Source organism: Cataglyphis hispanica, chromosome 12 (genome assembly GCF_021464435.1).
Source record: "Cataglyphis hispanica isolate Lineage 1 chromosome 12, ULB_Chis1_1.0, whole genome shotgun sequence".
Taxonomy (NCBI): domain Eukaryota; kingdom Metazoa; phylum Arthropoda; class Insecta; order Hymenoptera; family Formicidae; genus Cataglyphis; species Cataglyphis hispanica.
In genome coordinates this window covers 6,688,371-6,702,321 of record NC_065965.1, presented here as the reverse complement: position 1 = coordinate 6,702,321, position 13,951 = coordinate 6,688,371, and the positions used below count along the sequence as shown (strand labels likewise).

At 33.8% G+C, this 13,951-nt stretch overlaps 1 protein-coding gene across 15 annotated transcripts in view; it reads left to right on the top strand.

Moving 5' to 3' along the window:
• The first annotated feature begins 862 nt into the window (after nucleotides 1-862).
• Nucleotides 863-13,951, top strand: part of LOC126853442 (phosphatidylinositol-binding clathrin assembly protein LAP) — a 31,786-nt gene continuing 18,697 nt past the window's right edge. For 6 of the 15 annotated variants that reach the window (XM_050599207.1, XM_050599206.1, XM_050599209.1 and 3 more), the window contains exon 1: nucleotides 864-1,619. In XM_050599207.1, coding sequence (XP_050455164.1) covers nucleotides 1,490-1,619 — 130 coding nt within the window. In that variant the 5' untranslated portion in view covers nucleotides 864-1,489. Of the gene's footprint in view, nucleotides 1,620-13,951 lie in introns of all 15 variants that reach the window. The other 9 variants (XM_050599208.1, XM_050599205.1, XM_050599216.1 and 6 more) reach the window with 5 other exon arrangements.

Below are 13,951 nucleotides of genomic sequence, written 5' to 3'. Positions count from 1 at the left end.
TTGTGATCTAATTAACGAGATAAATAAAATTGCAATTTTTTTTATCCTCTTTTTCTTTAAAGTTTTCAAACATGACTTGAGAATTTTTTTCCGTAGACTAACGCCCTCTGCTATAAAGTGAATGATACAAACAAAATATGAATACGTGGCTGTGGTCCGGAAAATGCTAGAGATGCTTCGAAGCGTTTGAATGATCAATCGGACCATAAAGAGTATATGTCTTTAGCCTGATTGGTTAATGCAATGTATCTCGAAGCATCTCTAGCGTCTTTCCGATCACAGCCACATTGTTATATATAAAAGAATTTTCAAATTTTCTTTTTATTTTTTTAAGAAAAATTCCAGAAAAATTTTTTACAAAATCATTGATCAAATATATTTTGCGCTTGAAAAAAATTATCATCACGAGCAAAAAATGCTGCAATATTTGAAATAATGTCCATATGGTAAGAATTTTCGATTTTGAAGAAACTATTTTCACGTTGGTAGCAATGTTCACGCGAGTACTAACGTCATAGTTTTTAATCGATGATCGAACGGCTTGGGAAATCACCGATATCATTGCCGTAAGTATACATACATCGATAAAAACTGGCAAATGAATAAAATATCTCCCTCTCGATGAATAAAGTATCCCTTAAATTGATCGAGAGCGAAGCGTCATCGTTAATCCGAACGAGCGCGCGTTTTCCTTTCAGTATATTCCTCGATACTTAAATCTTGGTCACGCCGACTTGTCGGCGTGACGTCACAGCGAGCGCCGTGTTCGCGGCGGGCGCTCGTGATTGGTCGGCCGGCGCGGCGGAGTGGGGGCGCGATGATCGGAACGGTCGGCGCACTGAGCGCCGCCGCCATCTTGGCAGATAGAAGCAGCCTGCTGTCGCCGTCAGGTCAGCCGCCGACGTTACACCGTCCAGCTGAGCCGTTGCCGAAGCTAAGCGCGAGCTGCCTGGCTCCGCTGCTGGTGAACGCGGAGAAATCGCGGCGGGCTATTGTTCGCGTCGCGCGAACGGCCGAACCGGCTAAGAAGAAGGAGGAGGTGGTGGCGGCGGACGAGGAAAGGGGAGGAGGAGAGGTACCGAAGAAGCACTGCGGCGGGCGAAAAGTATAATATCGAGACCGTGTGTGAGAGAGACGTTGCGGGCGCCTTCGCGCGGTTAGCGCCTGCTCCTGGTCTCTCGGCCCTCGGTTTACGAGTGTGTCGTGTCATACGGTGTGCGGTGAAGTTAGTTGCAAGTGCCGAAAATCCATCCGTCCGCGTCGCGCCGAAGAGGGCCGACTTCACCCCGTTTCTCTCGCTCCATCGTCAAGATTTCTTGCGTCGCCCTCACTCTCGCGCGTCACTTCTCATCCTCCCTATATACGAGGGGAGGCAATTCCATCGCGCCGGATAAATTGCCGAATTCGCATACGTGAATTACTGTTGTTGAGACTGTTGCTGATTGTTGCTGATTGTTGCTGATATTACTGTGTGTGACAGCGGGACAGTATGGCGGGACAGACGATCAACGACAGGCTGCTGGCTGCGAGGCACAGCATCGCTGGCCAGGGCCTCGCCAAGTCTGTTTGCAAAGCCACCACGGAGGAGATGATCGGACCTAAAAAGAAGCATCTTGACTGTAAGTAAAGAAAGTGAAAGTTCTTCGAATGTATCGAGCCGGCGTTTGCTCCACTTGCAAATTTAAACGGATAGCATTTTTTTTTTTTCATTTTTTCATTTTTTTTTGCATCTCGTGTTCAAATTTCAAGTATCGAAAAGGTTGAATGATTTCAAATTCATGACGTGAACGATAGGGAGTGCTAGCGTATTCCCGGATTCGAGGACGACGATTCCGCTCGTTCCGCTGTCTACGCACAGCGAGAGTAGATACGCGCGAAAGAGCGGTGTAGAGGGGCCGTAAGTTAAGCGACGAGTCGCTCACCTTTTCCATTTGTCTGCCGTTGAAGAAGGTGACTCGCGCCTGACTCACCTCCCCACTGACTTTGCGCGAACCCCGGTTTGCTTCCTTTGACGAGAATCAATTTTCTGATCGGCATAATCGCATGAAAGCGACTTCAGAGCATCGAGATTGAGAATGCTCCTTTCTACTCTGATAATAATAATCGAAATAAGTATTTTAAATCGCATTTCTTGAAAATATGATGCGTTTTTCTATTCATATTCCTAAAAGATTAAAAAATTAAAGAAAAGAATTAAAAATTAAAATTCTGATAAAAATGCAGATGTGAAAATCAGAAAAGTGATTAGAAATGCGACGAGTGTGGCCGACGAAGATAGAATCTTAAAGGATTACACGATATGATAATATATATAGCGATCGTGTGATATCTTGAGGAGAAATCTAATAGTCTGTCCTTTTTTAGCTACATTTTTCTACATTTGAAGATGAAACGAATATAACGTATATTTTTGACAAAGAAAAGAGAAAGGGAAGAAAGAAGTAGAGAGTGCGAAAAGGACAGACACTTTGCTCATAATGTATGCTAATTCCTGAAGACGGCCTTCCGACTCGAGCGATCGTTAACACCCTACTTTTATGAAGGCAGGATCCGAGACGTTAATTACACGTCATGCATGTGCAAGAACATTAATTATTATAATGACAAAATTAGTATTATATTTTTAGTATTATGTATATTTTATAATATGCATATACATATACATATATAATTTTCTAGCACTCTTTTTTTTTTTTTGTACGAATACTTTTTCCACATTTTTTTTTATGTTTGAGCGAGACAAAGGTTTGTTCTTTTTGAGGGAAGGGAAACGGAGAAAGGTGTTAAATGCGCGGTGGAAAAGGAATTGCCTATTATTGACGAGTTGTTCTATTCTGGTTTAATAAGCTCGGGACATTCCTGAGCAAGGAATTCGATTTTACTTTGGATCTGTTCGAAAGAGACGTGAATTCTTGTGTGTATGACTTTACATCAAGATAGCATGTTTACATATAAATGATGTTTGCTCGATCCGCGTTTTGATGTCCGATTGCGAAAGTGGTCCAAATCACATATCTTTTATTTAGAAATAATCGGTTATGTTGAGTCTTTGTGCGTGTTTAAGATACATTTGCTGGCTTTAACTTAGGGGAAAGGGCATATCTAAAAGATATCTATTCTGTGTTTATATTTTACATATTTATCTTCGAAATAATGATAACGTTTTCGGAGTACTTTGTTTTTATGAAGGATTTATTTTATAAAATAATTAATTAAATCATTTTATCCATGTAATATCCATTTAAATCTCGTAATTGTATGTATATTAAAATAATTAGATGAGAAAAATTGGGAAGTCTTTATTCTCATTCTGAATCATATCTAATTTTTAATTGAATTCAATTTAAATCTCGATTCAAATATGATTTGTTTGTGAAATTGTTTTGAAATACACATAATCTATAAAAATCTCGAATTGAGGGGATAAAAATGCCCTTTAACGTGAACTTTACTTCGAAATTAACCTTGATCAGATTAGAGGGATAATTAATTAAATCGAGAATAGAAGATCCTTATTTGGATCGCGTGTTAATAGTAAATAAATGAAAAAGAAATTTAATAGAAACTTGATAAAAATTTTACACGAAAAACTCTAAACAGCTGTTTTAGTGTTCTAAAATTTATTTTTTATTATATATATATATATATATATATATATATATAATATTTTATAAAAAATATTTTATAAAATATAATATATAAATATTTTATAAATATTTTCTAATATATATATATATATATATATATATATATATATATATATACATATACATATAATAACTTAAATAAAATAAACATACACGCATTGAACATTTATTAAATGTATAATACATTATTATTACAATTAAATTTATCTAACGTAAATCTTCAGATTATGAAAACATATATACATTAACTGCGTAAACACAAGTATCTTGTACACACACACACACACACACACACACACATACACGGTATGTGTACACAGAACAGTACACATTGCCGTGTTTGGGATTAACGGGGAAGACCTCGCGCGGATTTCCTCCTTCGGCGAGAGATGGAATAATAATTTCACAAGGTGACGGAACCTTTCGCGGTAGCGGTGGCCGTGGTTAGTCACGTCGACCGATTACATATCGCGTTGGTAATTTCCTTCCGTTGCGAACGAAAGCGTGTCGGGACGGGATGACAGCGACTTTGATAGTCGGATTGATAGCCCTCTCTCTATCGCCCTCTTCTTCCCCGTTTCTACTCCTACGATCTGACCTCGGCGCGAGCGCGTAATCTCAATGAACCCCATTCCGCATTCAGCAAAATCGATTGACGTCTATTTCAGCTTTCGCCCTTACCGTGGGCTCGTCTTTTTTCTCCTCGATCAGACGAAAGAGGTGATTCCTGGAATAATTATTTAATAGAGAGATATTACATTGTGACATCTCGCGCACACACACATACGCGTTAAAACGAGTTTTTAGAATGAACTGTAGACCCTAAATGAAGAAGCGTATAATCTGATTAATGGAGTTGCTTTGATCCAAAAATAGATATCGGTGGATAAGAGAGAGAATTAACGGTGAATCTTGTAGAACGAGAGATTTGCAATTTGCATATGTCTGCAATTAAAATTGACATTTTTGCATGATGTCATTCTTTGACATTGGTTCGTCAGTGAATCTTCTCACTGCGGATTAACGGCATTTATAATTTCATGATTCATATGTAAAATGCAAATTTATGATACATGAGAGTATATGAATGATTGAAATAAATATTAAAAAAATATGATACATTACATATAATATACATCGTAATATATTGAAAGAATATCGAAATGTTGAAATATTGGAATATTGAAATAATATAGTTTAGAGTTTAAAAAGCATACAAAAGAGATGAAATTTAATCTTCTCTTTACTGGATTTTTAAACTGTACGATAAAAGAGAATTTCTATCTCTCTTTTCCGGTATATAGGTAATACATACTTTCTCATATTTATATTTCTCATATTCATATTATATTTATTTTCATGATTTACAAAGTCATATGTCAGGAATTTGTCATATTTCCTTTCTCTTTCTGCGTGTCTTTTTTTAAAATATTTTTATAAGTAAGTTGGCAATACGTCTCGCAAATGTCATAGAAACGTCTTGATAAAAATAGATAGATAAATGTATTTCGCGAATAGTCGTCGACAAAAATGTATTCTGACCTGATAAGTCGCGAAACCGTACGAGTTCCATTTAATTATCGATTTTGCTGGTCGCGTAGTTGCACGAAACGCTTCGTATTATAGATCTACGGGGTGTGCCAAAACGTCTATTTCTAATTCGATGCTGTAAAAAGAATTGGCCGAAAATATTCTCTCCGTCTTATTATAATAAAACAAATTTTCTAGATTTTTCAATTTTAGATGCAACTTTTTTTTTTAAGACATGTTTTAAGGCATCTATGAAATTTGTGTGATAGATCCGCATTTGTTCTAATTTATGAGCATTTTATCCGAATTTAAGGATATATATGTCATATGAAATATGGATCATATGTCATATGAAATGTGGATAAAAGCATGAAAATTTCGTAGAAATTTTACTATTCTTTGTGAACATGTTTTATTTTTTCTGAACATCTGTGCAAAATCTGAGCACAATTTTCTTAACGGTTTGGAAATTTTGTTTACGAAGACATTAAAAATTATATTATTTTGCGATACTTTAACTTATTTTATAATTCGGATTTATTTGATTTTTCAAACAGTATAAACGAAGAATGTTTTTTTTTAATTTTGACGTTTTAAATTTTTTGCTACTATTGTAAAGTCAAAATATCCTTAAACAAGTATGTCCCAGCAATTTTTCATGCCAAGCGCAATTATTGGCTTTCCGTTTTGACTGTTGATCATGTCTTGTTAACACCTTTAGCTCTATATATCGTAAACATTTATGATAGAATAAAATTTATCATCGAGTCCTTGTCAATGTTATATGTTCCCAGTCAATTTAACTTAAATCTGTTATTATTAAGCGAAAGAGAGGATGGGGGGGGGAGGAGACATTTTATAGGCTCTGCGTGGAGAAACTTCCACAATGACTCGAGAATATAAAAGAAAGAGATGTAGAAGATTTTGCTTTCATCATCTCCAGAATCGTATTGCGATCGATATTTCGATATATTCTATGTAGTTTTTGCAATAAAAAAATATAATAAAAATAATAAATCGCCGAAAATACGATTTTTTTTTCATCACTATTGTTAATAATTATCGTGCCGCAAGGCAATGGGAGTCTTCTCATGAGTTTTCTTCAACATTAGCTTATGTCGCGTCCTCAATCAGTAATTTCTTCCGTTTGTAATACGAATCCTTAAGGATCCGCGTAACGAACGACTTTTATATTAACGCGGGAGCGCACAATTAAATATAAATCGGGGATCCGTGACTAGCATTGATAATTCAAAGAATTATACAATAATAAAGGAGTCGAAGATTCTCTCCTTGAAGGACCCTCGATCCTTGTGCTGCTGATTTGCCAGGCCGACAGATACACAAAGTCGCTATGGGTCGATCAATAATCTCACTGAACGACGAAACCTCCGTCCATTGTGTTGTTCTACGCGATATTTATCGAATAATAATCTGTTTATGTCATGTGATTTTTTTTTTACGAAAATAGAAATTGTTTTGTTAAATTGAATTTTAATTCTGTAAGAATTATTTCCACTTTCATTCGCGACCAAAAAAATGGCCATCATCGAGTTATTAAATTCGTATTGAATTATATGTATTGAATCTTTATTTTTGATACCGTATATGAGTTTTGTATTCTAAAATAAATGTTATATATGGAACGATAACACGAATTAATATTTATGATATGACGGAATATATATATTTTTTTTAATTTTGACAGTTTTTTGTTGCTATTATTGTGCAGCTAAAACATCCTTAAAATACATTACGGTTTAACTTGTCACTAATGATAATTGTTATTGTTTCGAGAGTGTCGTTCCAATCGAGAAACAGTCAATGTCATTTTCCGCGACATGAAGGACAAGTGCCATGTGCTAAACTGTGCGTTAATTGTACGGTATAACCAACCATCCTCGAGATAAGTCGAATGTAGAACAACAATTGCTATTCTGCTTCAGTTAAGTAAAAGGATGGGTGCTAAGTCGTGTTATATTGTGGATGATTTTCTGTTGAATTATTGGTGAAGTATGTAAAAGTAGGTTATTCTTGCAAGTCAAGACCACCGATCTCTTTAAATTTCTAAGAGAATCGTTTTTTTTTTCTTTTCTATTTTCTAAATTTCTAGTTTTTGCAATTCTATGTTTTGATTATTATTACTAGATTATAAATTTTTATATGCAATTTAAATAATATAATAATAATATAAAAATAATATAAATAGTTCTCTCTCCTTCTCTCTATCTCTGTCTCTCTCTCTCTTGCTTTTTTCTCTCTTTCTCGCTGTGATCTGATATAATTTTTTTTTTTTTTTTTTTATATTTCGTAATTTTATATAACAAAATTTTATATAACAACTAAAAATTCTTCTTGAGTTCATCATGTTAAGTTTGTTTATTTGCTCTTTTATATCTCGGAGTTATACAATGGCATTACTTGTTTCTCGATGGCTTTTAAAGTTATTTTAAGTATTATGATTGTATAAAGAGTTTTTTATATTAGCTCTTTTGGTTGTCAAAGAGCCTTTTTCTGTCGCTTTATTTATTCTTGTCAATTTTATTTATGATTTCCATGATTTTTGTCACGGAAGATGAATTTTTTTCTCGTTACGAGGTATCAGCTCGAGGATTTGACAGACAAAATATTACGTAAAATATGATATTTCTTTAGTTCGCGTAAAAAAAAAAACGAGATCTTTAAAGTCATTTGCACCGTTCAAGGCCGGCCTTTTCTGCGCTGCACAACCTTGATGCATTCGATCTCGATGTCGTATCGTCATGGTCGCGTATGTTGACGAGACGAGCGTTTAACGATTGGCAAAAATGGATCTTTAAAGTCATTCACATCCTTTACGGTCAATGTTCTCTCAGCTGGACAGTGTTTCGGAAGGGTCAATCGATACAGATAATAATACTGCGTTATTAAGACTGTCTGACGCAATATCACGCAAAAATAAGGATTAGGAAGGTATCAATGTAGGAAAGTGGATTTAATTTGATTTAATTAATTGAATCAATTTACTGTAGCCTTTTCCTATAAAGATTGTGTATCTTTACTAAAAGTTAGAGTCAGATGTGTTGTAATGGATGTTGCAATCGTATAGACAGATTCGAAATAAAAATTAGCTGTCAAATTATTACCTGTCAAAAAATGAATAAAATTAAAAAATATACTTGTGATAAAAAAAAAACAATATCAATTATCTCGAAATCATTTTTGCTCTTATCTCTTAACTTTTTTATCTTAAATGTGGTACATAAATTCTTTGTATATTTGAAATATTCATACATAAAATGATACAATCAGTTGCCAATTAATTATCATCTTTGGAATGTAATTATTTTATATGATTTCTAAGAGAAATAATTAAAAAGTTCTTTTTAATTAAACTTTAGATACTGCCTTGAAGATTAAACTTATCCGGTCACGGTCAATGTTCTTCCTTTGTTGCGTAGCGTGTATCAATGTACACGAACTATAGAACTATAGAACTATTTGGGGTGCAAATAGAACTCTCTATAAAACTTTCGATTTTTGAAAATGCGGTGCTAACTTCACACCGGTTGTACACGAGAGGTCAATCGATAGCACCTCTATTTTTCGCTTTGAAAAACAACGCGTCTTTTATACGAGATATAATTCGACGAATATTGTTTTCTCGGTATACGCGGCAATCATTTATAAAAGGAATCTTTGATGAAGCGAGCAATATGTGACCTACTAAAATTTTTCTGTTCTAATATGAATTATTGGACATATATAAATACAATAATAAAAAAAAAAAATTTTTTTGAAAATTAATTATTGCAGTATTTTAAATTTCAATTCCTCTTTATCGAGTTGTAATTTGTAACAGAATTTTATTTAAAATTTTCTCTTCTGTTTTAATTATAATTTTTATACACATATGCAAAATATCAAGTAGATTTTAATTCGAACAATATTGCAAATTATAAAATTTAAAGTAGATCTTACACTAAAAGTGTATGGAACATCGATTGCATCACGATACGCATACGAGCTCTACTGGCGTTTCGCAATTTATGACCGTCCGCGATCGAATCGAATTTGCAATCGATCGCCTTATCGTATGCTCCACTTATTCCAAAATGGAAATTTATTCACGTGTGCCTCGCGCGTTTGCACAAAGCCAGATTGCTTTCATTCGTATCATTTTTTGTCGTCGTCATCGTTGGCGTGATCTTGATAAATTCGAGTGCATTTTACCAATTTTCATTATCAGTACGACACAATTTTTAGGACATGATCGAATAAAAGATATTCTTTGATCAGAGCAAATTTTTATCGTCGAAAGTAACATGGCAAAAACTAGATCGGAATCTTGGAATTGTAGAAATTCCCTTATAAGAATTTCAAATGTATGTGTATATTATAGAGTGGGCCCAAACGTTCCGATCGGACTTTGAGATTTTATAGGAAATTTAATTCTGAATAAAAAGTTTCGTATAAACATAGGTCGAAAAGTGTTTCTTTAAAAAAATTAGCGTACAAAAAACTCTGAAATCGCGGTTATTTTTTTTTTCGAATATCAGAGAAAATATGCGTTTATTAACAAAAAATATCCAAACAAAAATTGTAGAAAATTAAATTATCTTACAAAATTTTTTATTCAAAATTAAATTTCCTATAAAATCTCAAAATCTTGCCGGCACGTTTGGTCTCACCTTGTAAAATGTTAATTTTTTTCAAATTTATTTTAATTTATGCACATTTTATTCGCGATTACGTGTCTTAATAAAAAATAACTGAAGTCGCGGAGAGGGAAAGAGAGAAAACAGGATCTTATACCATTTTTTAAGACTTTTGAAGCTGCGTTAAACAGTGTGAAATTTCATCGCTTTTATTTCAAAATTCGCATTTAGCGTTAAATGCACCTGTATATTTCTCAGTTTACTCTAATAATTACGATTTAATACGCAAAACAAACGAAGCTGTTTCAACAACGTGTGGGACGCGGATATCCGAGAGTGTTTTGCGATTATAAACGCGAGCGAATTCAAGCGTGTTGGAATAGGTGTATCCTTTTCCCCTTTCCCTACCTGATTAAATTTACATATAATTAGCGTGTCGTATATATTCATCGTCCGCGCGCAAAGTGCGCATGTGACGCCTTTGACGAAGGGCTTTTATGAACCGGAGACTGTTGATACTGAGAGAACACGTGGAGAACGAGAAGAAGGAAGTCAAGATGGGAGACGAATAAAAAGAAAAGGAGAAAAAGAAACCAAATATATACCAGGGACGAGTCGCGACCCCGAGAGGACAGTGGCCGCGCGAACCAAGATGCAAAGAGAAGGGCCGGTTACATTCTTAGCCTCATGCTTGGAGTAGCGTGCTAAGTATGCGACATATAATTATTATTTGCAGTAAATGGCAAGAATTTTATCCGTGGAATTACGCGTGGAAATATCTCTTGCTATGTATTTAAGGGAAAACATACATTTAATTATTTCAATATCGGATTATTCGATTTATATTATTTTTTGATTATTATTAAGATTTTAATTGAATACAGTAAAAAATAATTGAAAATTTAATTAGATCATATTTTTTTAATCGATTATTATATTATTACATTTACATTTACATTAGCTGACATAATATTTTAATATTGCAATAAATAAAGTTTCTTTTCGCGAAATCTTTCCTGGGTAAAATTAGACTTTAAATTCAAGAGAAATCAAGTCATTTTACGTCGGAAATTTTCTAGAATATTTGACATATATATCTGACAAAATATATAATCGATGTCTCAATTTCGATCGGAAAATTCTACAATGTTCTCATTCGGCGTAAGCTGATTTTTGTAGCTCGCAGCTGCAATCGCTCGCGTTGCCAAAACGCGTCGTTATCGTACACGCCTCCGTCCGCGTCTGGAGATACACATGCAGTCGTTGGGTGTACACCCCTTCAATACAGCCTAGATAGCGATTGTGTTTTTTTTTACCAGCGCACGCACATTCAACATCCTCCGACTGCCGATTGCCAATCGCTCGGCTTTATCGGGAAGATTTATTAAAAGCTCTCTGCGTATTATCAGCTGCGTGTGTCGCGCTAAACATACATTATTTATATTAATTAAATTTTGTTTGCGGCTGATAAATATGTTTAAATATTAAAACATATTTAATGTTTTAAAACATCTACATTTATTAATCTTAATAATGTCATAACATTTAACTGAAATTACATACTAATGTATAAAAATAAAATATAATTAGTATAATATTATATATAAATTATATAATAAAATATAATTAGTATAATATTATATATAAAATATATAATAAAATATAATTAGTATATATATTTTAATGTATTTTGCAATATATTAAACTATTACATAATATTTGTGAATATCAGCATTATGACTTGCATGTATGCGTGTGATACGTCATAGTTAATTGGCTTTCCGTTAAGCAGTTGCACTTTTTATATTCGATATAAGTTTGCACCTGTTTAACGTACGTTGCATCATAGCGATAAAAAAATCGAGATGCGCTTGGCGTCTATGAATCGGGGCTTTGGCTTTTGAATGAACGCGTTCGAAAGAGACATGCTCTCTTTTTGACAATCTACGACGATACCAACACGAATGCCACTTGGCAGCTAAATCCGTCCGTGTTTATGAGATTATAATTAGAACGGGAAGCTTCGCAAGGTCGCGCTTACATGCCGCTTAAGACAGATTGCGGTTACTCATTGCATGCAGCTTTTGCTTTTTCGTTACGAACTGCATTATTTTATTGCATAGTAATGGGCCTTTACTTTCCAGGGTCTTTCCCTGGAAAATCTAGAATTATTTGGCATTTATTTTGTATCTGAAAAAAATCAAGGAATTTTCATAGAATTTTATTGAAATTTAAAGAATTAAAAAAAAAGTATTCACCTTTTGATAATTTTGCTTTTATATTGTAAATAGCCGGCAAGATCACCGATAAGATAAATTGTGAATTATGCGTTTAAAATATATGATACATTGACTGAAATATAGAATAGGATTTTTATGGAACAACGACGTTAAGAATGTATGTCATATGTCAAAATATTGACAAAAGCAAATTTTATAAACAATTCTACTATTTCTTCTAAATATCTGCGCAAAACTTGAACACAATTCTCTTAACGATTTGGAAATTATTTCAATTTAAAATTATTATTGTTTATTATGGAAAATCGCGTATTGCGGTATTATTGGCAAATTTGACAAGGAAACATTATCAAGAAAAAATATTTTTCATATATATTAAGAAAACTAATAAATATCTCCATTTATTCAATATCTCAAAAAAATGTTGAATATGCAGTACATATCTTTTCTTATTATAATTTTTAATGAAAGAATAGGAATTTAATTCATTTTCTGTTTTACTCTGGATTAAAATCGATCAGGCGGATAATGATCACGTGTAAATAATTATCATATTTTTGTTTACAAAAACAGTTTGCGTTAATTAAAAGAACATTTCGCGATAACATTGAATATATTTGTCGCGTGATAACCATATGAAAATGTGCAGTTCGTGATAGAATGGATAGAGTCCGAAGGCTCGCTGCTGATTCACTGCTTCATTCGCGCCTTTATCCGGTGCTCCCCTCCGCCCGTTTGCGCTGCACTTTCATTCGAAGCCCTCTCGTCGTGACTTCGATATTGCGGGATCATCGGTCGAATAAGAGAGACGCTTTAAAGCCGTGGGAAACTGTCCGCGGTAAAATGTTGTTTGACTCCCGTCGTTTTTCATGTCGATCGAATAAATGTTGATCTCTCTCGTGCGAAGAGGAAATATTATATTATATATTTACCGAATTATAAACAGATGTGATAACAGATATCGACGCAGGTCACAGGCTTAAATACAGGCTCACTCGATATGTGATAAGAATTCTTTCTGTTCATATGTTAAAATATCACTAAGTGGGTGTATTAATTCTTATTATTATGTATCGAAATTTTTTTCAAGTATAGTTTTTCTAACATCATTTGTATTTTATATAGTCTTTTTTATTTTTTTTTGATTAATTTATACAGATTTCGGGAAATTTATACAGATTACTTTCAAATTTTTGTCAAAGATTCCTTGAGATTAAGGGCCCGATTAACGATATGCTAATTTGCACTTTGGACTACTTGACAGCCATACAACAATCATTATATCATTAATTTCGCAAACAATTGAATATATGATCACGGTTTCAGTGTGCGTGTGTCCAATAGTAGTACAATATGTACAATAATAGTATAATATTATAATAGTAATACAATAGTATAATAATAGGACAATAATAATACATATGCTAAACATAGTCGCATTCGGAATCGAGCGTTCGACGACGCGATTGTTAATCTTGTTACATGATATTCTTCTGACGTGGCTGTTACTTTCGTCAATTAATCGCGATTGATGGATACGCCGCGTAGATTGCCATCGTACACTTCGTGGATTGGCGTATATTTTTTTTTGTGGCCAATTTTGCGACACATTTGTGCGAACGTCGAGTTCAGTATACGCAGGTCAGAGTCGTGCCGCGAAAATCGATAACATCAGCTATATTTCCATTTTTAGGTACATCGACGAAAGCAGCAGGGACGGTGAACGCTTGTAAAATATTAAATTTTTAGATTGTCCTCTTACATCCGTTTTAGATAATTTTTGATTTGAGAGAAGAGAATATTTTTCTCTCTCCTCCTCTCCCACCTCTCTCTCTCTTTCTTTTTTCTCTTTCTCTTTCTCTTTAATTTATACAATATCTAATCTATCTTTTTCTCT